The sequence below is a fragment of the Oryzias latipes genome, chromosome 10 (genome assembly GCF_053564925.1).
Source record: "Oryzias latipes strain Hd-rR chromosome 10, Olatipes_Hd-rR_3.1".
Taxonomy (NCBI): domain Eukaryota; kingdom Metazoa; phylum Chordata; class Actinopteri; order Beloniformes; family Adrianichthyidae; genus Oryzias; species Oryzias latipes.
This window is the reverse complement of record NC_136246.1, coordinates 14,636,200-14,661,164: the sequence shown is the minus strand read 5'-3', so window position 1 is coordinate 14,661,164 and position 24,965 is coordinate 14,636,200. Positions and strand designations below refer to the sequence as shown.

The following is a 24,965-nucleotide window of genomic DNA, read 5'->3' as shown; positions in this document are numbered from 1 at the left end:
TGACTGCGGATACACTGACTAGTACCATCGAATATTTTACTATCTTAATACGCCATGAGACGTTTTGAATAAAGGCTCAAGTTTAAAGCCTAATCACAGTATTATCAAAACAAGACGTGAATGCTCTAGAGTTAATATGTTGATCAGAGTAAAAACTATTCACTACAGTAAATGAGTAAAATAATTAGGAGTGCTTTATTAACAGAGGAGAACAAAGTAACCAAATATTTTGCTCAAGTAATAGTAGTGTCATTTCAAATAAAATAACTCAACTAGAAGTAAAAAGTATTCTTTCAATACATTAGTTGGAAGAAATACTGTAAAAGTGTCTGGTAAAAGAACAAAAGGAAATTTCCTGGTATAAGCAACTTTATTAAAAGTAAAGATGTCCATTTTAGGGTTTGTTTGGCAACAATATTGCTTCATTTGATGTAATGAATGAATAGTACACAAAATAGGAGAAAAAAATAGAAAAAATTAAATAGAAACAACCCAAAGAAGTTGAGCAAGACAAGGATTCTTTTTTATTTTTTTACTAATCTATCTAGGTAAAATTGTGGTGCAGTATAACTACTTTTGGGTGTAAAATGAATGTTGTATAACAGAAAAGTCCCTTAGATGTAACAGAGTATTTGTAATTCGTTATATCCCACCCACCCCTGTTAATAAAAAGATTGATGTGTTTTATAACCGAAAAAGGCTGTTTGACGGTGTTTGAAGGGACTCGCTTGTGTGCTGGGGTGGAGGTGGAGGTGGAGGATGTCCTCGTGCTGAGCCGGGTGGCGCGTGCTGGACTGAGTGCACACCTGCGCGGACTCCTCCTGCGCTCAACCCTCACAAGTGTGTTCGCTCCAAACTGGGGAAGTCGACCGGACTTTACCAGCAGGTTGAGCCGCACCTGGAGCAGCAGCGGGTGAGAACCTGGCCACAGCTATGCGGTCAAAATGACACAGAGGGAACGCCGGGGGGACTCGAACCTTGTCCAGACCACTGGGAGTCGTTTTAAATTCGTTCTTCTCCGTCCGAGTTCACCGGGAGCTCTTTGTTTAAGCTAGCGACGCGTTAGCTGTTTCCGGAAACCAACCTTCACTCAGGTAAGACAAGTTTTGGTATCGACTCGAGAGAATTGGTGGCGTTACGACAACAAAACAACAACAAACGACTTTCCATATTTGAAGAAGAATTGCGTCGATAGACAGACTCGAGTTCTCGGACATTTGCCGACAGAAAAGTGATTTTTGATGCCAAAGGTGTGTAGCTGTTAGCGGCTGAGCTGAAGGTGAAGCCATGTCGTCCTGCTCCCTCTACCTGTCCAGAGAGAGTCGGATCTGCTTAACTTTTATTGCCTTCTCTGTCACTTGGGTCTGTCACAGGGCTGCATAGATTAGGAGCAGCGGACTGTCAAAAGGGGACAGTGAGTTATTTATGGCAGCAGTGTCAACTCGACGATAAAGATCCTCTCGGCGGCGAAAAGTCATAGAAATCCTCTCATTGCCATGATGGCGTCGGTTTCTTTTTCTGTCGGGAGGACAAAGATGATGTACACAACTGAATTGAAAAGAAAATTATTGTGGTCATTTTATTCGTTTTTATTGTTTGGACTCGATTGCATGTCAAAGTACATTATTCCCTCAAACGCCTATTTACCTTATCAAATTCAAAATGATCTTTTTTTTTTTAAACGAAGGGTTAAATCTTTCAGACAAAAAGGACATTTCAGATTGTCTGATCTCCAATTTTTTTAAAGTGCTCTCAAAGGCGAAAAAAGTTTAAAGACCCCCTCCAATGAAAAGTGTGTTTTTGATGCTCTTTGATGTTCTTATGGCACTTTTCTCCTAATGAAGGGCAAATTTATTGAAAATTAATCTTACAATTGCATTTCTGAGTACTTTTTTTAATCAAAATTGTTGTGAATCAGGAGCAGACATAAAATTACATTTGAAAAACCTTGTAGCTGTGAGGTAGAAGCTGCAATGGACGGACCACCAGCTCCCTGCTCTGCTCCATTCTGATGCATCCACTTCCAGCCAAATAGATCCATTAACGTCTTTGTTTTCCTCGTCTGAGCTGGCATCTGAATCAAAACTGTACGGCTGGATAGCTCCAATATTGCTTGACATTTTTGTTGCACTAGTAATGTTAGGTTGGGGTTGTGAGGAGCTGTAAGCTAGCAGGAGAGAGTGTAAACAAAAATATGATGGGAAATGAGGACAGGCTTACTCCGTGCCAACATGCACAACTCGGAGGCAAATTTCTGATGAACTGCTGCAGCTCTGCAGAAACTATGTCTTAGAAAATTAAACAGGTTCTTTGAATTTGGCTAAGAACTGGATAATAATTAAAAGACCACTGGGAATGTTTTTACAATAAATCAAAAGATGATCAGAGTGGGACTTTGAGAACTTCTGTGTTTAGAAAACAGATCTGGACTTTTTGTGTATGTTGGGAAGAAAAGTAAACAAAGATACTCACACTCCGACCCATTTAGCAAATTCTCGTCATTGCAAAACTTGTTGTTTTTGCGTTGTTCATAAAAGTCACAATTGAATGGTGTTCTTCTGAGCTGACAGTTTGGCCCCCTTTCTATCAAGCATTGTTTTTGTAAAACTAAAACATTTTTCCCACAACTCGTGAAGAAAAGTGGACATTTTCTTGAAAAAAATGAATTCCTTCACTCAAAACTAACAGCAAGATTTTTACCAGGGGAAAAAACCCATAAAACTTCAAGGACAGTTTTATTAATGAATTTGTTGATTTTATGTTATGTTTCTTAATAAGGACTGATGGTCAATTTAGATCAACAATAGCCCTGCTGCTGGTTGAAATTTCAGTGCATTCAATAAAACTGGTTTGTGGTGTTTCACATGCAATTGGCTAATATGAAAGGGCAAAGACCTGCAGTGACATCCTGCTAGGACTCCTTTGTTGTTATATGATGTAATGTCTGTTTGGATAACTCTATTTACTTTAACTTGAAGTTCTGTCCAGATAGAAAACAGTTTTTGTTGTCTTTTTTTAAAATAAAACACATCTACCTCTTTCACTGAAAGGTTTTAACTTATCCCCCTAAAAAGCTAATCCTATAAAGAACAAATGAATAGTTTTCAGCCCTGGGTCATATGTTAAAGATTTAGTAGCAACAGCAAAAAACAGAAGGAGGAAAATGCATCTCATTCAGCAAGTTGAACTAGACGTTTGTTTTTTTGTTTTTTCTGTGAACTCACAGTTAAACAGTCTAAATTTTTGGGATTTGGTTTGTGATTAATCCCCATTAGTAATCCCTAAACAAAATTCTTGTAATTTTCAGAGACCAAAATTGTTAATGGTTTTTCAATAAAGGCAGTAAAGATTATCCCAAAAGCAACATCTGCACTATCAGTTAAATCAAGATTTAAAAATCAATGGTGAGATCTTCATAATTGTATTTTTTCTATAAAGAAACAAATAATTCCTATATGTATTGCTTTCCTGATGGGGTACAGTTTTGCTGGAGTCTAAAGTTTAAATTTCATTTTGAGTAAAATCCGTTTGCAGAGTTTGGTTGGGATCTTCTCTGTGGTTAGAGTATTGAATTTTGTATTGTTCATATAAGCTTCAAACAAGGTCAGTCTTATTCATGGGGAGGTCTTGGAGTTATTCCCTAAACTAAAATAACTGTTAATGTCGACAATTGCGTGCAAAGCAAAAGAAATTACAGACCATTGCTATAGAAAATCTTTGACTGTGAAAATATAAAATACTGCTTTGAACTAAAAAAAGGAAATGCATTTGTTTGGATGCTGGTGCTGAAGATTTCTATATGAATCAAACCATCACTTTCCATAAATAAAAAAAAAGGTTTTTCTGTTGTTTGCAGCTCTAAAAAGAAGAAGTAATTTGAGGAGAAGAAGGAAGTTATGAGCAGGTTTTTTGATTCTTAAAAATGACACAGTGCTTGATGAGACAGTGCTGTTGGGAGCTGATTATCTTGGGTTACCATGAGCACTGGAACCATACAAAATCTGTTTTGACGTAAATCATATCTCATTATCATCTGACTCAAAACCTTACTCAGACTGTAAGGATCATTCGGATATCTTGTATTAAAACTAAAGCCTTTATTCTGATTAAGTCACAGTCAGACGCTGATTCAGAAGTGTTCACTGATGATCCAAATGGGTATTTAGTTTTCCGTTTCACGCAGTTCTCACCTGGTCCACGGATTGGACAAACCACTGCTTAACCTGCAATCGCTGAGGGAGCGGCTGCCGCACATGTGATTCACTTGTATTAGTCACCAGAGTCAGATATTTGGGCCGGCTTTAAAGAAATGCCACTTCTAGTAATCCTCGTGGAGCTTGGAGGACATTGCTGGGCTGCAGATATTTTCTTTAAAAGCTTAAACTATCACATGATTACAGCCTTCAAACGAATAATGTGTTCCAGTGTTGAAGCTGGCTGTGTTTAGCAGTGGTTGGTACTAACAAAACAGAAAAACTTTTTTTTTATTTGACTGAGTTTTTGAAGGAATTTATTCCATGGTTCAAGTACCTGAAAGTTGTGACACTTTGTATTTTATTTATTTATTTATTTATTTATTTATGGGGGAGTTATGATGCTGTCATACACTGTGAATCTTATGTGTTAAAAAACACTTCAGTAACTTTTCAAAAGTTACAGTTTTTTATCTGGTATCCTTTTTATTTGTAAATGTAGAGAGCTAAGAGTTAGAAAATCAGCAATGTAATATTGCATGACCTTGTACATTTTCATGTTTTCTAGAACTGATGATAGATCCAACAAAAAAATAATGTGTACTGTATTTTTTAGTCCAAAAGGCGCAACTAAAATTCTTGAATTTTCTCAAAAATCGACCGTGCGTTTTCTGTATGAACTCTGAAACTGGTTCACTGTGGCACACATCGCTCAAAAATCTCTTCAAATGTGTTAGTATGACTTTGGTAAACTCCAAAGCCACAATTGTTGTAGAATAACGGCTACTGTTGTCAGGACCCTGGTGGAGTGATACGTACTGTGCTTCAAGAGAATGAACTAAAAAAGTGGTAGTATTGTTTTGTATTTTATGTGTTGCAACTAAACTGCGTTGAGAGTGATTGTCAAAAACATGTTTACTATTCTGTCGTGTTGCACTAACTGCAATAGCTGCTTATTGCAGATGAGAGGCAACACGAATAACAGTTTGATTTAAAAAATATATATATTTCAAGCATTGTAGTCAATACAATAAGAAAATCACACCGATTTATCAAACTCATTACAGAAATGATGAAATGCATAGATAGAAAAACACACACACTTAAGTCACATTTGCTTCATTAAATATAGCCATTATTAACTGAAGTCATGTAGAGCTTGATTTATTGCTTGAAACAGAGTGGGAAGAAGCGAGTTTATACAATCCCACCCCTACTGAGTTAATTCATTTTATAGTTTTACATATTTATCGTAATCCGGGTCTGATCAGAAATTCTTTACAAGTTACAAAATCAAGTGCTTATTGATGATTCTTAATTTCAGTAAACAGTAACGTGAACCACACACATGTAACTGATATGTTATACTCATTGATTATAATCAGGAGATAATTTCATTAAATCCAGATTTCATTGCCACACATTGCAGATAAAGTTATCAAGTAACAAAATGGATATTGATCAGAAAGAATTCTTACATCTTTTCAGTAATTATTAATGATTCACACTTTAGGTGACCGATATGTAATAATCATTGACAATCATTAGAACACATTATCACAGTAAACAGGTGATTATTCATACACATTGCAGATCAAGTAAATAAAATTGATAGCGTATTGATTGTAGTTAAAATATTTCAGTTATCATTATTGCACATTAAAATTAATTAATTTAAATTAAAAGAGCTTTGATTATTTCATCACAATCAAGTTCACACATGTTTGAAATTATCCAAACACCTGTTGATCCTTAACTCCTCTTATCTTCATATCATGAAATCAGAGTTTCTTTATACCCTTTCTTGAATATCTGGATATTTGAACATGGTTGAGCTCATTACTTAACCCGTTCCAAAGTTTAGTGCCACACACTGACACACAGAGAACCTTTCTTTGTTGTTCTTCTCAATTTCATCTTGAAGTTCCCACATCCCCTCAGTTTGTAGCCTCAATTTTATAAGAACTGCTTTTGGATACTGCATGGTAATGATTTCCCCCCTGGCTCTGTAGATGTTGTGCGGTGTAAATATCAACAAGGTCATACAGGTTTGAAAGTCTGGATTCAGTTCAGTAGAAAATATACGGTAAATTCCGGACTACAAAGCGCACCCGATTACAAGCCGCACCCACCCATTTTCATGTGTAAAATTAGTTTTATACATACACAAGCCGCGGCAGAGTACAAGCCGCGCATGTGTTAGGCGATATTGTCGTCCTGACAGATCACGGCTAGAATCCCAGAGTGAGTGCAATTCATTAGCACATTGTGGGTGGTTCCAGCTTTGCCTCTGGCTCATGTACTTGAGTGTATCGATATCTGTCAAACAGCATGGACCTCTATTCTGTTCACAAGTTCCTCAGTTATGGTGTTTTTATTTCATTTTTTTTTTTACTTATTGACAATCTAGGTATCATACATAAAATTACAAACAGTAACCATATAATCAACATTACATCCCTCAGTTATGATGAGGAAATTTACATCCGCGATTCCACATTTCCCATGAGTCTTAGGGGCTAAAGGCGGGGCCAATGCCCGGCTCGCCATACTGTTGTACGTGTTTAAGAATGAGTATCAGCAGTGCATGGAGGGGTGAACGGGTACAGCTCTCCTTCCGCTTGTGTCGCGGCAGCGTTATGGGAGTAACAGGGCTGGTTAAAAAACACACTAGTAAAATAAAGCAGCGACGACTGAAAAGCGCGCGCCTCAGCGTGATACGCGCGCCTCAGTGCGGCGCGTGCGTCAGAATTCAGAAGCCTCTGCGCTCCGCTCCCGCCCCGCGCGCTCCTTGTCTCCCCTTCCTATCTACTCCGACACCTCTGGCCAGGGCTGCTTCAAGGAGGAGCACTTCGTCCCCGTTGCGCCGGTGAACGGAGCAAATCGTTTCTGTGCAAAGCAATCGGACTTAATACTGTACGTTTTGTGTATGAGGGGCGGATGCGTTGTTACGTGTGGGAGCCTTCAGACTGCCATCGGCCCCGCAGCTCAATCAGCAGGAGAAGATGTCTCCAGCTCACACGGAGGCTGTGAGTTTTTCAAAGCAAAATTCCGCTTTTACGGTTTCCTTAGAAACCGTAAATGGAGTGTAAATTCACTCCATGCGCTGTTCTCTCCGTCACGCAGCAAACCGGCTTTTCCAAACCCGTTGGTGACGGTGGACTTTTTTAAGCTGCTTTTAACGATTGCTTTTAACTTGAAAGCTTCATCATATTGTAGCGGCGATCACGTGCACGTTGGGTCTAATGGCCCCAAAGGATTCTGGGATGCGGCTGGGCATGCGTGTTTCATTTTGTTGAACCATGACTGAAGTGTCTAAGACCTGAAGTCAAGTCCATGCTGTTTGGCTGCTTAGAGGTGTGTTGAATCTAAATGTCTTGTGCTTGGTGTTAGATAAAGAATACAAACTATTCACTGAGTTCGATAAAACCATAAATTAGCCGCGTCACTGAATAAGCCGCAGGGCTGTAAGCGCAGGAAAAAAGTAGCGGCTTGTAGTCCGGAAATTACGGTACATAACTTCCCATCAACCTCTCTGACCAATCCCCTTCTTGCCTCTTTAGGTATTCTGGGTAGTTTTATTATATTAAATGGTTTTGTTTCGTTTAATGTGCCCTATAAACTGGTTCACCTTACATATGAAAATAGACTGTTCATTCTCAGTTTGATTTTGCTCTGTAATCCGGTGTCCCTTATTGTCCAAAAAATACTGGGTTAATGTGGCGTGAGTATCTGAAGTTTAGAAACGATGAGCGAGCACTAAGATGTGATGCTATGCTATTTGAGCCAAAGACCTTCAGGCAGAAAATGCTTGAAAGGATTTATTCAATGCACTCTGACAACATGTGGTTACAAGATACTGTCCTACTTTAAGAAGACATATGAACTGGAAGGTTTCTGGTGGTTTCATAGTAACAAGTCTTTGTGGTCTTATTTCTAAAGAATGAAGAAGTCTTTGCTATTATACATTTAAAAAAAACTTTATATAAAACCTAATGGAATTGTTTGTGTTATGCACCATTTTCCTATTTACCAAACTCAACTGTTCTTCTCTTTGATTTCATAATCTAGCAGGAAGTCATGTGGTGTCAACACAATACTATAGTTTGATGCTTCTCTTTCTGTGACTGGATCTGTAACTACTATCCATTACAGGAAATAATGCTGCTTGCAGAAAGTAAAGATGAACAAAAAGCCAGTAATGACACCTGAATGAATTCAAAGAAATCTGTTTGTGGATTTTCTAAAACTATCAATATTCGTAGCCCTATATGTGTAACAGTGATGTTGTCTCACAAGTGAATCAGGCTTTTTGTCTTTTATGTTACACTGCTGAGTTATACCAATCCTTCCCCTGCATTCCTCACACCGGAGTAGCCTGAATTTATGTGAAGATCCAAACGGGTGCGCACAAACACACACACAAGCATTATTCTAATGATGTGTTGCGGCTGGGGAGGTAGATCTCTGGTTTCATTCAGGCTTCAGGCTTGTCTTGTGTTTGCGTGTGTTGAGATATCATCTGAGGTGAGTCACTTCAATAACTCTGAGGATAAAGCAGCTGTTTTTCTGAGCCAGGAACTTGCATGGGGTCACAAAAATGAGAGGTAAATGCAGTGACTTCATTCTATCAACATCTTTTTCTACGACGTAGTGTGCCAGAGAACTCTAAGCAATTATATCTTTATCAGGAATAAACATCTTATGAATGCACTCATAAGTTCTCTCTTTATGAAATGTATTCTATAAAAAGTTTTGGAGCTGCACCAAAGCAGAGGCCACTGGAATCTAGGTGCTGAAGGGTCCAAGAGTAATGGGATTGAATTTCTATCCAGATATTTTAGAATTCTTCACGCAGAAGGTGGAGTCCCTAACTGGTGTTCCTCTTTCATTCAACAGTTTGACTGGAGTCTATAATGCCTCATTTAACAGAGTGAAGTGATCTGAGCGAAAAATGCACTCTGATCCTAAGTAGAGTGTTAATTCTGTTCATTTTCACACCTTTTTAGATTCTGCTAAAAGCTGTGACAAGACTTCCTTTTGTTCTTCAGAAAACTTGCTGAGAGGAAACGGTTGTATCATTCATATATGAGCTTCTTTGTGGGTTTGTGATTTTCTGTAGAGGTGGTGATTGGAGTACGATAGGCTAAACTTTGTGCTGAAGAACTCACTATGTTTCTCTTTTCACAGAAAATGAAGACTGGGAGATACCACAGTCTGCTTTGGACTATTATTGCTTTGCCATATGCACAAATGTAGCTTTGGACAAGTCAAAATTGTCTTTTGAATTTTTCAAATGAGCTCTTGAGGAAACCAGAGGATATCAAACTCTTTCACAAAAAGTTGAACTGAGCTTAATTTAAAAATGGCTACAATGGAAACCAAAGTTGCCACCAGCAGCACGTCCGGTCTGTCATGGGCCCGCGTCTGTAAAGACTGTGGGCAGCAGCATGAAGGAAAAGAAACCCACCTTTATGAGTACCTTGACGAAGTGGACGACGAGTTGATTTGTCACATCTGCCTACAGCCCTTACTCAAACCTATGGACACCCCATGTGGACACACTTACTGCTTTTATTGCCTCAGCAACTTTTTGAAAGACCAGGACTTCTGCCCAGTGGATCGCCAGTATCTGGAATTTGAACAGTGTCGTCCTTCCAGCTTGCTGGTGAGGAACCTGCTTGATAAGCTAACTGTGATGTGCCCCCACTACGCAGAGTGCCAGCAGCAGATGCAGCGCTGTGAGCTGCAACCTCACCTGCAGAACAGGTAGGAATCTGGATGTGAAAGTAGTACTTTAATATATATCTTTCTGCTCACACCAAATTATTAAGGAATATTTATGTACCAGTATATTTATTTTTATTTCCGCATTTCACACGAAAGGCAACTTTTGTTGACCAAAGGCCCTGATCAGTAAACAGAGCATTTGCTTCTCATGTTTACTATCTAACAAAACATCAGGATGTGGCTTTGGAAGGTTCACTGACGTCTAGTAGTCTCCAAATAAAGCAATTTAGTTCCAATGTTTTACAAATTGGACGGAACCAGGCAACTTGTCTTCATCTAAATTGGTAAAGTGGAAACTTGGATTAAAAAAAAAATAGGTAGGCTTTCAAAATAGGTAAGATGTTGGGTAGCTTTTAGATTTATCTAATAAACTACACTCTCATACAATTATTAGATTGTCTGAACCAAACACTTCACAGCAGGAGGATTTTTTTTCCATTTTTTTTGTCACTTTTAGGTTATTTTAGTGAAATCTTATTCTATTCTATTCTATCTTATTATATATTTTAATGGAAATTGCATACAAATTCTAAATTCTAAATTCAAAAGAACCGTTTCAATAATAAGTACAGTAATATTTACTAATACAAAAATACCTGGTAGGCCGAACGAGAAAAACCTCATTGTTGATACATGCACCAGAATCTTTATCATCTGTCCATGAGTTTGTTCTTGCTGTACGCGCTTTATCAGCATTTTTTAAAATGTTTCTTGGGTTGTCTTGACCTTAGTTTGGTCACTTTAGTTTCTTCATTTTTATGGTTAAAATAATTTTGGAATTTTCGGATGTGCTTGAAGTATTTTTTCTTTTCACAAACTTGAACTGCTTGTGTTTTCTATTTCACCCTGGAATTTTATGATAACAGATGAATGGCATAAAAGGCTCCTAAGCTACTCATGCAAAATCCATCAACCTCCTGTCATAATACTTGATAGGCCTCCTATGGTTTTTGCAAATTTTTACCAAAAAGTTTTAACCACAAACATTAGTTTTTCTCCTTTTTATAGCAATTTTTAACGGATGTAAATATTGTATTTTCTTTTTTTTATTTTGGAAACTTTTAATTTTCTTCTAGCAGTGAGTTCAAGACAGGACACTGGTCACTTGTCTTGTTTTGGTCATGGGGAGTGTGTTGCTTAGCGTCCTGATGGTGTGACATAACGTAATTGATTTTGAGAAGCAGATTGCCCTGCTGCAGTGCCCCTTGTGCAAATATTCAGGATGCAAAGTCCAGCCCAAATGTTCAAGCAGCAGTTTCAGCTCTTAATGACTAAACCAGGCTCAACCTGTCTCACCGGACACCCTGCATTGCTGTGAATTTTCATTTACATAGAGCTTCTCTTATCTATTTGTAGTTTCAAAACATTGTTTTTCTTTTTATCTTCACCTGACAGTGTTCCAAAAATACACGACAGATTTAGCACCGTCTTTTTAGTTTATTTATACACAATATTAAGATGATTCATTTCTAAGAATACAATTCCTAGTGTCTGGAATGTATGTGTCTGCTCTTCTTTAGATGTCCTGCTTTTAGAAGGCTGAAGGAGGAGGCAGAGAAGAGGAAGAGGCCCTCTTGGAATGAATTAAAAGGACGTAGGGGTGATGGGGGGATGACTGGAGATGCGAAGCTTTCAGCAACACTGTCTCGAAATCCTACCCGAGATCAGCCCGAGCCTGGTCTAATCAATCCAGCTTTTGAGGAAAGCGAGGAGGGTAAGGTCATTTCACCATCCTATCACTGCTTTAACTGAGTTGTCTAATCCCATGTGTCTCTTTCCTGTCTAAACATGATATTTTATTCTACTACATCTCCTTTTGCAATAAGATGTTTGTGTTGCAGTGTCAATATGTAACCTTTGTTTTTGCTGTCAGCTTAAACAGTAACAATTTCCACACTTGGTTGAGTGTTGGGACACATGCAGGACAGGCTGTTTTTAGCATCAAAGATCTGTTCCATCTAACAAAGGTGAATCATCAGCGTAGCTGTAGGAACATGTATCAGCTCACAGATGTTCATAATCCAGGCAGGTTCAGGAAGCAAAACACTCTTTGACACAGTTTGTTAACCTGTGTTACAGTCTGCTGTAGCACATTCACCTAGATTTGTTCCTCAAGTGTCTTTGTGTTCTGTAAGAAAACTGAAATATGTAGTAACAAACGTATTCATTGAAAGCCTATTCCTCTGAAGAAGGAACCCTTCTTTACTAAAGGAGATGTTTGTGGAGCTTAGTCAATCTACTGAAAAGCTGATTTTTCTGTTGTTTTCATATTTTTTGACCTGTTAAAACATAGGAAATCGTTCAGGTTAGGGTTGTGCCGATGGACGATATCATCGTCCATCGTGATGGGTGACTGACATCCCGATGGAGAGACACCATCGTGATGCCACGCCCCCGCCACGCTGGGAGTCGACACCATAAGCCGCGGTTACATGTGAAAAATATCTTGACCGGATCAATGGTCGGATTAGAATTCAACTGTGTACATGGTTCCAGAAAAATGTTTTCAGAATATAACAAACGTTCACATGGGTCACACTTTCGGTCGGAATAAATCATTCGCACATGCGCAGTAGGGTTTGAAAAACCGGAAGCGGATATCAGTTCCGCCGAGCGGCTATTTTTTTTCTCAAACTTTATTGAATGTAACAATTCAATACAAAACAATGTTAAACAGCGCCAAGCGGCTTTATACATTGACATGTCAGCTTGGTAAAATACGAGACGATCTTCTAAACGTGCTTTTAATAATGTTACGATTATTAGCCTTGGGGGGGGGGTTACTAGGCAGTGGCCCCCCTCCTGTGGTTGCCGTATGGAGTGGGCCCCCCCTCTTCCGGTTTTATTTTCACCTTAGACATGTAGGGCCCTTGGTAGGGGGGGTGCTTGGACATCACTGCCAGCAAGCAGCGGATGTCCTCCTAGCACCTTACCCGCCAATTTTAACCGCACCTTAGACATTTAGGGCCCCTTGGTGGGGAGGGTGAGGGGACGTCACTGTGAGTAATCAGGAGATGTCCCCTTAGTGCCCTACCCGCCAATTTTAACCACACCCCCCTTAGTACACACACCCCTCCCCCCTAAATATATACATCCCAACATAAACACACACACATGCACACACACACTCTCTCAAACACACATACACGCACACACATTTTGCAAGGAAGGTGGGACCTAGGACCATCTGTCCCCTGCCTCTTCCCTGGTGGGGGGTACGGGCCCCTTTGCAACGGCGGCTGTGTCCCCGGGGTGCTGGCTTCCTGGGCCCGGCGGTGCTCTCTCCGCGCGGTGGGGGGGTTCACATTACATCTGAGCCGGGGGTGTTCGTGTCCCTGGGGGGTGGGTTCTGGTCCTTGCTCCTGAGTGCTGGGCCCCGCCAAATTTCCAACTGTGGCCGAGCCTGGTCGGGCCATATTTACAACACCCCTTGTGGGCCCTCTTTTTTCCCCGGGGTTCCCCCCTCCTGGGCGGGGGCGGCGGGCCCCTGCCTCGCTCCTCCCTGGACCAACCGTGGGCCGGGCGGATGGCTGCCTGGAGTGCGGAGTGGGTCTCCCTTGGGGGGTCCTGGCTCGTACCTGGGGTTGGGGCGGGGGGATGCCCGGAACTCCTGGGTGGTGGTGGGGCGCTCGTCTGGGGCTGTGGGCGTCCTTCTCCGGTGGGGCCCTGCGTTGGGTTCTCCCGGCGCGGCGGGGGGGCTGCTCTCCTGGTTCGGCTGGGGCGGCGCCCTCTTTCCCTCCGTGCCTCCCTGCTCTCTGGCTCTGGGGGCATGCGGCGGCCCTGCTGGCCCTGGCCTGGGTGGCGGGCTTGGTCGCCCGGGCGGCGGTTGTTCCCTGCCGGTTCCCGTGTGGCGTTGGGGGGATTCCGGCTGCCGCTGCTGGTGCGGTGGGGGTCTTGGGGTGGGGATGGCTGGGCACTCTCCCTCCTTCTTTTCACGTTCCACCATCCATTTTAGAAGAACATAAACACTCACCTGAGCACAGGTGTTAGCTCAACAGACTGAATGACTGAAATATTTCACACTAGTTGGTTTTAAGGCATAAGTATGCGTGTGAACACTATCTGTTTTGTGTACATGTCGACAGGTGGACATTTTTGCAACTAACAGGTGTGTTTATAACATTTGAGTGTGTGTGTGGACAGGCTCCGCCCTTTTTTTTTTTTTTTTTTTTTTTTTTTTTTTACATTTAAACCTTACCATAATGATTAACAACCAGTAAACTTGTTGCTTTATGCTGCTTCATGGTCTTATCCCCCTTCCCCTCCTATTATCACCCCCTACCCCCCCTCTCTCTAACGTCCCTCTCTCTTCTTCCCCTCTTTCCTTTTCCGTCCGGTCCAACACCAAAGATTTTCAGACATGTTTGAAATTAATAAAGTTTGGCCTCAATTACAAAAGGGGTTTATTCAGACATACCTTTGGTTTGTCTGAAGATTAATAACCCCTCTTGTTAAAGTAAAATATGTCCAACCCAAGAGGCCCTCAGCTCTCATCTGACTGCCCAGCTGTTGGACAGGACAAGTTAAGAAAAAAAAATAAATAAATAATGTTACGATTATTATGAAACGCCTGTTCGCTCATCATTTGAATTTTAATCCGTGTGGTCAGTGCTATTTCTGAATGGAGCCGGAAAGAAGCCAGGATTAGCAGTACAGTATGCTAACACGGGCCAACAGCATTATCTTTGGGTGGTGCTGCAATCTGCATCTTGGCTGCATGTAAACATGTGGGAATAACATCAGCCTTTATTTAGTCGGGACACGACTGGAAACACAAATCCACGTGATTGTTTGAACGATTTCTAAGGACTGAGCGACATTTCTGCTTTGAACCTTACACCGCCCCAAAGCGCTGTGTGTGCTGACGATCCTCTGCTCAGACGCACACTTTTAGACCCGGTTCTGAGTTCGGTAGCCCGTTCCCCTAGAGCTGCGGAACGGATCGCAGTTCTAAATCTCCCTCACATAGCGCTCATGTAACAAAGCACCCCCCCCCCCTTCCACTCAAACACAAAGCTGTAAGTCCGCGCTCCGCCGGTCCACTTGACTAGTTAAATGCGGGAGCGGACCATTTCTTTTCTAGTTTGTTTGTTACTTTTTTTGTTAAAGTCACTTCCTTCAGTTTATACTGGATAATCGCGGATGAGTCATTAGTTGGGAAATAAAAGAAAGTAATAAAGTAAAATAACGAATAGCAATTATGTAATAGCGAAATATTAAAAATAGCCCCCCCCCCACGACGATATCATCGTCCATCCCGATGGTTGACAGCAAACATCGTCAACGGCCAATTTAGGGGACATCGCCCAACCCTAGTTCAGGTAAAAGACAAACATTATATAGTGATTAATTAAAAACTTAGTTTAACTTGACTGACATTAAAGTTTTTGGTAATACTTTCAGTGTTTCGCAAATGTGTTTCTGTTTAAATGCAGATTGTTGTTTGACAGACAAATGGGTACCGTAATTAAGGTTTAAACAAAGGTTTTTTACTGTAAAAAAATTCTAATCTATATAGTTATTATGGAATAATCATCTTAAATAAATGTTTGTGCATTATTGCTCTACTATATGTTAACATGCATATGTTGTATATTAATTTCCCTTCTGAAGGACGTTTAATAATTAACCTGATTATATAACCTAACAAATGACTGGATGAACACAAGGTAGTGCTGTGGAGTGAATGGAGGCACATACAAACTAAACTTTCCACATAAATGTTTTTTATTCTAAAAAACTGTTTTTCATCCGTTTTTTTTAATGTTGGATTAAAAAGAAAGGATTTAAGTCTCACAACACAAACTACAGCAAAGTTCAGCGATTTAAATTTCAGTTCTTTCAGTTTTTACTTACGTCTTCATATGATGTCTTTGGACAGATGAGGTGTATGTTTTTAGATTTTATTTATTTAAATTGTCAATAGTTATATACCCTCCATAAAAAAGTGTTCTTGGAAAGTCATGCCCATAATAATGTTTAGGGTGACGTTTTTTCAGCCTCTCTTTAGCACATTTTAGATGTATGAAAAATCCCAATTTATCGGCTCTCCTTCCCAAAAACTATGCACTTTAATTATTTTACAAAGATGCACTCCTAACATGCTGGAAACCATCAAACTCAGTCATTTTTTCTTGGTCTGCTGTGATGTTTTTCCTTTGGGTTTATGAATGTAGATAAAATGTTTTTAACATGTTGATTGTTGCTGTGACGTAATCATAATATCTGAGTTATAACTGCAGCTTTGGTTTTATTGTTTATCTCTGTACCAAGTGTGAAGCATTCCCTGTAACTTCACATAGATGCTAAAAGTAGGTCATGTTCTGCTGCTGTGTCGGTTGAGTCTGTACTCAGTCATAACTGCTGCAAATGTATTTCCAGGCTTTTTTTGAACAGTCGTCCTGTATCCATTTGAAGTTTGGTCAGTAGTTTAGTTGACTTGTTCTTTTTTTGTAGACAACACCCCACTCCGATCCAGCCTGGTGGCTGAAACCATTGTGGTGGAACTGCTCAGAGAAGAGCCAGAGCAAGACCTGGGTTTGCGTATTGTTGGGGGGAAAAACACGCCACTGGGAAACATAGTCATCCAGGAAATTATCCGTGACTCGATTGCAGCCTGTGATGGCAGACTGGCCCCAGGAGACCATATCTTAGAGGTAAGTCACAAAATGCTGGGATTGCATTTTGAACATCAACCTTTTCCTTCAGCGTGACACAAAGGTTTGTCCAAAAATGTTGCAGCTTCATTGTCATTGTGTTGTAAACACATTACTATCCAATGGGGAAAAGAAAGTAGATATTCTGGATAAACGAGTTTTAGCACCATGGTAAGGCAAGGCAAGTTTATTTGTATAGCACAATTCGTACACAAAGTAATTCAATGTGCTTCACAAAACAGAAAAATGCATTAAAATAACAATACATCATAGAAATAATCAACTTAAAATTTACTTTAAAAGAAAAGAAAAAATTTGAAAATTGATTTTAAAAAAGGAAAGACAAGGAGGGGTTACCAGACATAAACGCACCATATCAAAATGAGCAATGTTGCCTGTTTGGGTGGACACTTAAACGTAAATGTTTACATTTTTAATCTCTTTTCAAATGAATTATACCTCATTTTTGGTTTTGATTTTCTCTTGAATATTTTGCCTTAAGAAGTAGAAGTACAGTACAGTTCCCTCGTTTATCGAGATAGGTGAAATCTACAAATTACAGATGTTTTAAGGCTGTAAACTGCTCAATACACATTTTATAGACTCTTGTCAGACAGACAAGAACATTTTCACACTGCTCTCTCTTGTTTAAACTCTCAAAGTTCAAACCTTCATAGAAAAAGAAGTCAAGTATTATAGAATAAAAACAAATATCTTGTCATGATAGGTTTATGTAAAACTGGCAAGCTGAAAGCATTGTGTACAGGAGACACAGCATGGAGGAGATTGATTGACAAGGTCAAGAGCTAAATAGGATGCAGAACACAATACAGACAAGAAATTAGCTAATTATCATACAAAGTTTGTTCTGAGAGAATCGGAACTGGTGGGCTATTTTAATGTATGTCTCTACCTGTGAATATAAGTTTTCCCTTACGGCTGTATGACCACACATCCATGAAGTGAAACTGTGTGTGTGAAACTACAGATGCAGCATTTTTATGTAGAATATAAGAAACAAGGAAGGTTTTATAAGGAACCTCCTGAAGCTTGAAATTTTTTTCTATATTAGAATAATGACACTTCTCTTTTATGACATATCAGGTGTGGAAAATTACATTTCATCATTTTTTTTTCAATAACAGGAGCTAAAAGTTTACTAACATCAAATGATAATTTGCTAAGAAGCTTTTTAGACTTGAGAAATATGTTTTTCTTTAGCAGCATGTTTCTGTGTGCATGAACTCTATGTAGAGCAGTGTTTGTGTATGGCTGCCTTCTCAATGACACTGTTTGGGGTGTGGTGTCGTGTTTCTAGGTGAATGATGTCAGTCTGGCTTCAGTTCCTCACTCCCGGGCCATCGCAGTGCTGCGACACCCATCCCTCGTCAGGCTCACTGTTATGCAGGAGAAAGGTTTCAAGTTAAGGGACAGTCAACGGTCTGATCCCCACCCTTCTCCTTCTACTGCCTCTCAGCCCCCTCGCAGTCCACAGTGCAACACTCACTTTAATCAGACCCCAGTTCTGCATGTGACGCTGGTAAAAAGTCATCGGTCGGAACCGCTTGGCATCAAACTCATCCGCAAGTCTGAATTTAGTGGAGTTGTAATCCTGGATCTGTTGCCGGGCGGTTTGGCGGCCAAAGATGGAAAACTGAGAAACAACGACAAAGTCTTGGCCATCAATGGACATGACCTGAGGCATGGAACACCTGAAAGTGCAGCCCATATCATACAGGTAGAAGATTACAGAACTGATGACAAGTCTCCCCTTCTCACACACTTCGTTTTAAGGTCATCACAACAGGTTTTCTGTACACAATAATCCTGGCCAAGGAAGTCCCTAACAGTGAAATCCACTGTCTGTCAAAAGCTCAGCATTCAATTTTTTCAATTTTTTTTAAACTTTTGTTTGGACTTTGTTTTAAGAGTAAATATTTTCTGTAAAGGCTGTTTTTTGATTTAGTTCTCTAGACTTGTACCAATGCTTAAAATAATTTAAACATTAAATATAAAGTTAGCTTTTATCAGTTTTCAGAGACACATTGTGTTAATCAGTGACTAGCTCTGCAGTGATGTCCTGCTCACAGCACAGTAGCTTAAAACATATTTATACCTAAAACTATCAATGTCACAAATCTAACATATTCCATCATTCCTTTATGTGACCATCTTGATTAGTCCAACATTTTAACTGAAAATCTATAAATCAATTGAAAGCAATTATTGAAATATGCCACTAAAATAAATCGTGTGCATTTAGTTTTTCATTAGGTCCAATATTATCTGTAGTTTGGTTGCATTTAGTCATTGAGCAGATTTTTCTCAAAGACAATTCACAAAAAAAAGAACAAAGCAAAGAAGATTTTAAAATATTAGGATCAGTTTTGCTCCTGATACCCAACCAGAGTTAAAAACAAAAAAGTTGACTGTTAATAAATTAGAAAACCCAAGCGAGGTTTTGCATTTCTGCAAGAGAAATCTTCATTCATCGTTTTTTAGGAAACCCAAACTAGTAACAGGGCATTTAGGTTATTAAAACGTGTAAAAGAACTGAAAATATCTGTAGAGTTAAGATTATGCATGGGGCTCTAAATGACATTTTGACTAATGAAAGGGTTTTGTTTTTTTTCTGTGAACTTAGACCAGTGAGATGCGTGTAAACTTTGTGGTAATGAGAACTGCAGATACTGTGGAGGACGGTGGAAACGGCAGAGAGGGACAGCACGCCAGAGCAAGAAGGGCGCCAGATCCACAGTACTTCAGACGTCAGTCCACCTACATAAAGGTATTTAGAAATAATACCTTACACGCAAAGAGCTAAAAGTCATCTGTTTAGCGTATATTTGTGCCCATTACAAACTGGCATGGCTTCCTCTGATGGTCCATCCTGCTCCTGTCTGGAGTGCTGATGATGCACTTCCTTAAGCTTTAGACAGAACAACAGTTCTGTGTTGTGTTGTGTTGCTCTGAAAACATACACAAGTATCCAGACCTCAATGGCTCAGGGCTGTTAAATGAAGCAAGGTCCTTTAAAATTCCACTCCAATCATCTTTCAATTGTGTTTATGGCGTTTTCAGCCAAAAACTAAAAAAAGTGTTGTTTTATAGGACATAGTTTCTGTAGAGCAGCAGTAGTTCATCAGAAATTCGTCTCTGAGTTGTGGGTGGGACTGTTGGCGTGAAGCAATTCTTCCCCCATTTCCCATCATCCAATATTACACTCTCAACCTGTAGCTTACAGCCCCTCACAACCCCAACTTAATATTATTGGTGCAACAACAATGTTGAGCAATATTGGACCTATCTAGCTGTACAGTTTAGAGCCAGGTGTGAGCTCAGAGGAGGAAAACAAAGACATACATGAAACCAAATTGAGCAGTTGAGCGGGGAGCTTGTGGCCTATCGATTGTAGCTTTTACGACACCACTACAATCTTTTTTAAACTGCAGTTTTTTGTCTGCTTCTGATTCACAACGATTTAAATAATACTCAGAAATGCAATTTTAAGTTTCATTTTATATACATGCCCTCCATCATCAGAAAACTGCCATAAAAACATGTTAAAAAACAATTTCCATCAGAGTGGGTCTTTAAGCAAACAGTTCCTCTGCAGTTTAGCTGCTTCATTGTCAGTCCTGTTTAGTTCAAAGTACCAGCAAACTTCATCGGGAGGTGACGAGCATTAGGAGCAGACACCTGCGTTGGTGAGTGTAGATGAAAGCTCTTCTCTGTGTTCGTCTTCTGTCCTGATCAAAAGGCCTGGGGTGCTGCTTACTTTGCTGCTACGAGGCCGCTGGCTTGTTGTTTTTTTGCTTAATTCTTTGAGAGGCAGAGGATCAAAGCTGATAGCAGTTAGCTTTCCCCTGCAGAGTCCAGGCTTTTTGTCTTTCTGGGTGTGGGGGAGGCTTCCCTGCTGTGGAGAGGAAGACCCCCCCTCCTCCAAGCTTCCTTTTTGACAGTTTACAGACTCCGGCGAGCAACAAGGAGGCTGGTTGAAGTTGTCATTTTCCTCACATCTTTTACACTACGAGGGTTGTGTGTTGATCCTCGCACGTGGCTTTTATCCTAACGTCTCGACTCCATCTCAAATGTTTCACATTTGTTTTTTTACAAGGGTTTTCTAAGAGGGGTTTGTTTAGTCACCGGGCCATGAAGAGGCTGAGATCAATGGGCAGCACTGACATGCACCCACAGAAGCAGAAAAGATGAATTCATTAGCAGGAATGGTGCATAATTTTATAGGAGGACAGCCGTTTTTAATAGGATTCCATGTTTTTCTGAATGTACTCAATTCTTCATACAGGACCCCCCCTCTGGGTTCTCTTTTCAAGAGAAGAATGTAAGCCTGAAGAAGGAGCCCCGCCACTCTCTGGGCATCACCATCGCTGGAGGGAGAGACTGTCGCAGCCGGCTGCCTGTTTACATCACCAGCGTGCAGCCGGTTGGCTGTCTGCACAGAGAGGGCTACATCAAAAGAGGTACAGCGCTGCACGTCAACACATCAGTATTAGTCTGCTGAGGGAATACGTCATTAATGCAGGTCATTATTAAAACACACACTTTCTCCTCAGAAGACACTTGTATTTATGTCTAATATGATTTTAGTTACATCCCCAAACTTAACAAATGAATCTGTAGTCAATAAAACATTGATTTTGAAATACAAATAAAAAGCAAAAAGTGATTAAAAAATATTAAAACAAAATATAATATTATTATAAATGACATAAGGATTTTATACTTTTGTATATTGAACACTCACTTCACAGCACAATGTTTACCGGGACACACAATAAATACTTGGAGCTCAAGAGGGCATGCTGTTTAAAAATAAAAATCACATCCAAAACCATATCAAATGTTTTGACTGTCCCTCTTCAGGATATTTTGCTGTTTAGTTGTGACTCTGATCTGAAAAGTGATGGACATTTTTCTGTAAACACAATGTTCAGAAACTGACTTCTTGCAGCAAAAGCTTTAATTCTTCAATTAAAAATCCCCCCTGTCTGAGAAGCACATGTGGTTTCTTCCTGCCTTTAACTTCTGGATTGACCAGGACTCGTGAGGGATATTTAATTCAACAGAGCCCTGAAAATCCATTAAGAACTCCCCAAACAACCAAAAATGTTCTGATGACCCTCAAAAACCTCAACAGTGGGGCACATTTCTTTGTCGTGGTTGATTCTTCTATGGTGGGAGACCACAGAAAAGTCTTAGCAGTCTGTAAGTGTCTGGCTTCAAGGGCAACACGTTGGAGCAGGTTAGCAGACCTCAAAGGATGTGAGGCAAGAGTAAACTTTAGGACGAGTTCAGGACTGCACAATGGCTATTAATTGGGAAATATCGTACAATATATGGCTGCAATGAAGTATAAATAAGCTTGCTGTGTTGTTGTTCACGTTTGGACGAGCTTTAAAGCTACGTTTACACCACCCTCGGTAACGCACGTGCAAGCAGCCAATGCCAATGAAAAGTTTATGCAAATGCGTCTATATGCACGCTTTAGGCTTCTGTGTCTAAAATGCTCACGTTGACACGTCGCTACACAAGTTATTGCAACAGCTTTCAGGCTCTACATACAAAAATGTGTATGCTAACAAGTTTATTTTTGGGGTTTGAACTGTATCTTAATGCTGAGCAGTTTTTTTTCTCCGTTCATTAGATTGATGCTTCGTGTAGTTGTGTAGGTAAAATGTTGAGTGGCTGTAGTTTTGGTGGTGTCTTTTAGATGGATGAATAAATGAAGGTTTTCCACCAATAGGAATGAAAACGTATTCTGAGGACCCATTGTTCAAACACTAATGGAAAAGCACAACACAAAATAATTCTTTTAGAAGCAAACTACCTTTCCTGGTGTGTGTGAGACTAAACTGAAATGACCCTGTCTGTTGCTCTTGCTTCCTCAGGGGACATTCTGCTGAGCATCAATGGTGTAGATTTGACACAACTGACCTACAAGGAGGCCGTTTCTGTGCTGAAGGCGGAGACGGCTCAGTCCCAGGTGGAGCTGTGCGTCATCCAAACCCACTCTGAGGACCCTGAGGAGGACAGCGAGAGCAGCAACAAGGATGAAGTGGTCTACACAGAGGACCCACGAGAAGACAACCGCAACTGGACCCCCCAATGGACTCGCTGGTTGGGTCTACCAAGGTAAGCCTGACTTCAAATGTTGTTGATTCGTTTGGTCATGGAGGAGTTTGCTCCAACTCTGAAACTCTCTTCAGTCACATGCACTGGTGCCGGGACATTGTCCTGCAGAAGACCAACAATGAGAGCTGGGGCTTCAGCATCGTAGGAGGCTATGAGGAGAGCCACGGTCAGCAGCAGCCCTTCTTCATAAAAACCATCGTGCCTGGGACACCTGCTCACTTTGATGGGCGTCTCAAGTGAGTTTAAACCTACCAGGCTCAATCCATTACCGGACAAGACCCTATTAAATTTAACAAAAACCACAACGTACACGACAAACCCATACCAGAGATTCTCTGCCTTTGTAATTTTGGATGAGGTATCTGTATATATACATAACATCTTTCTTATGCAAACAGACAGGGTCTGTATATTGTATTTTTCATAAGAGAGGAAGCAACACAACAGATAAGTCAAGTGAGTCATTCTACTAAAACATTTAGACAGATTTATATTCATTTATACCACAGAAAACTGGTTCCACATCAGTCAACTCAACCAGAAGTCACACATAAAGGGCCGCAGATTATAATTCCTATTGTAATGTTTTTGAAAAAAATCAATGAATTCTAATTGTGCCTTACGGTCAGAAAACTACAGTGATGATCTCCTGCCTCCTGTGGATGATGTTACTCACCAAACCTCTCCTGTTTCCTTCAGGTGTGGAGATGAGATAGTGGCAGTGAATGGAGCCACAACTGTGGGAATGAAAAACAACTCTCTGATCCCCATGCTGAAGCTGCAGAAGAACAGAGTCACACTGACTGTGGTGTCATGGCCGGGTACGCTGGTGTAGGAAAGCGCCCGCTTGTTACACGACCAAAAAAAGGTTTCTCTGATCTGAGCTTGGACCCTTTCGTCTTCACTGACACATGGTTTGTTTATTCTCGTCTTGATTTAATGGAGCAGGTGTTCATGAGAACTACAAAATGTTCAATAGGAGTTGATTTTTAGTAAACACATGCCAGTTAAAATGACACATTAAATACAAACGGGAATCATTTTTCTGATTCTGTCCAAAGCAGTTGTGTTAAGATAGTTTGATCATAGTGTACAAAAGGAAATGTATAGCTAATTATTAATGAGTTTGTACAAGAAGAAATTGCTGCAGACACTGTAGAACAAAAATGTATGCACTTTTAAAACGTTCAGAAAAGTGATTTCTCAGAGGAAAAATCAGGCTATCGGAATCACAGTCAGGCTTTAACAAGTTAGAACACTTATGTGTTGACGGGAGGCTTCTGTTCTTTATTTCTTTCCTGTTTGAAATGTGAGGCTTTGGCTTGTTCAGGCCATCAATAAGACTAGAAGTCATATTAATATGTGTTGGCGTCTACCCTCATGGAGTGTTATGTCATCAGGTTACCATTCAAAGTGGGGAAATGTGATGGTTAATGTAAAGTAATCCAAAGAAATGATTCTTTGTAAATGCTTTTAATTAATACTGCTTGCAATACTTTGGAGGAACATTTAGCAGGTTAGGATTTACTTTCAAGCATTTGGCATAATTTTACAGAAGTGCTTTGAATTGTTTCTCAGAAATCCAAATGTCCTTTTTCTGAATGATTTGCTGGTTTTCGGTTGGTACTGAAGAACAAATCAGAATGTATCGTTGCCTTAAAGAGCCTTTGTACCAAACAGTTTTTTCTTCATTGTTGTGGCCTTGCTTGCATCTTGATTGATGGAAGACCTCCTGCACAACTCAGTGGTTGTGTCAGACACAACACGCAGTGTGTGATTTAATCTAGCCACTGTCTCATTATGTCAATAAATTCACATCAAAATCCTGCTATTTGTGTTGGTCACTTAGTTGGACTGATTAATCACTCTCTATCTCTCTCTTAATCTTTCTAATACTTTCATGTGAATATCAAAGTATTGGCTTAGATTTAAAAAAGCAGGCTGGTCGGTTCTTCCTGCAGGAAAATAACTGTTTTATTTCCATTTGAAATCCGGTTATTTTAATTTCAGTCGGTGCAGTCTGACCCCTGCTGGACAGACTCATGATTGAAATTAATAATTTTAAACGTAAGGCTACAATTTTCATAACTGATTGAACAAACATGATTTAGAACAATTAAAAGTGGAACATATAATCATTTTCACACACCAACTATGTTGTATGGGTCAACCA

General features: G+C 40.1%; 1 protein-coding gene across 2 annotated transcripts; it reads left to right on the top strand.

Moving 5' to 3' along the window:
• Window positions 1–694: 694 nt before the first annotated feature.
• Window positions 695–24,619, top strand: lnx2b (ligand of numb-protein X 2b). 2 transcript variants are annotated; one of them, XM_004073128.5, is made up of 10 exons: window positions 695–1,094; window positions 9,384–9,962; window positions 11,504–11,697; window positions 16,440–16,639; window positions 17,958–18,377; window positions 19,284–19,427; window positions 20,946–21,120; window positions 22,549–22,792; window positions 22,867–23,028; window positions 23,492–24,619. In XM_004073128.5, exons 2-10 carry the CDS (start codon window positions 9,559–9,561, stop codon window positions 23,625–23,627), a joined length of 2,079 nt encoding a protein of 692 aa, XP_004073176.1. In that variant the 5' UTR covers window positions 695–1,094; window positions 9,384–9,558; the 3' UTR covers window positions 23,628–24,619. The 2 variants fall into 2 exon arrangements, with proteins under 2 accessions (XP_004073176.1, XP_011478281.1); XM_011479979.4 differs by having other exon boundaries at window positions 710–913.
• The last annotated feature ends 346 nt before the right edge of the window (window positions 24,620–24,965 follow it).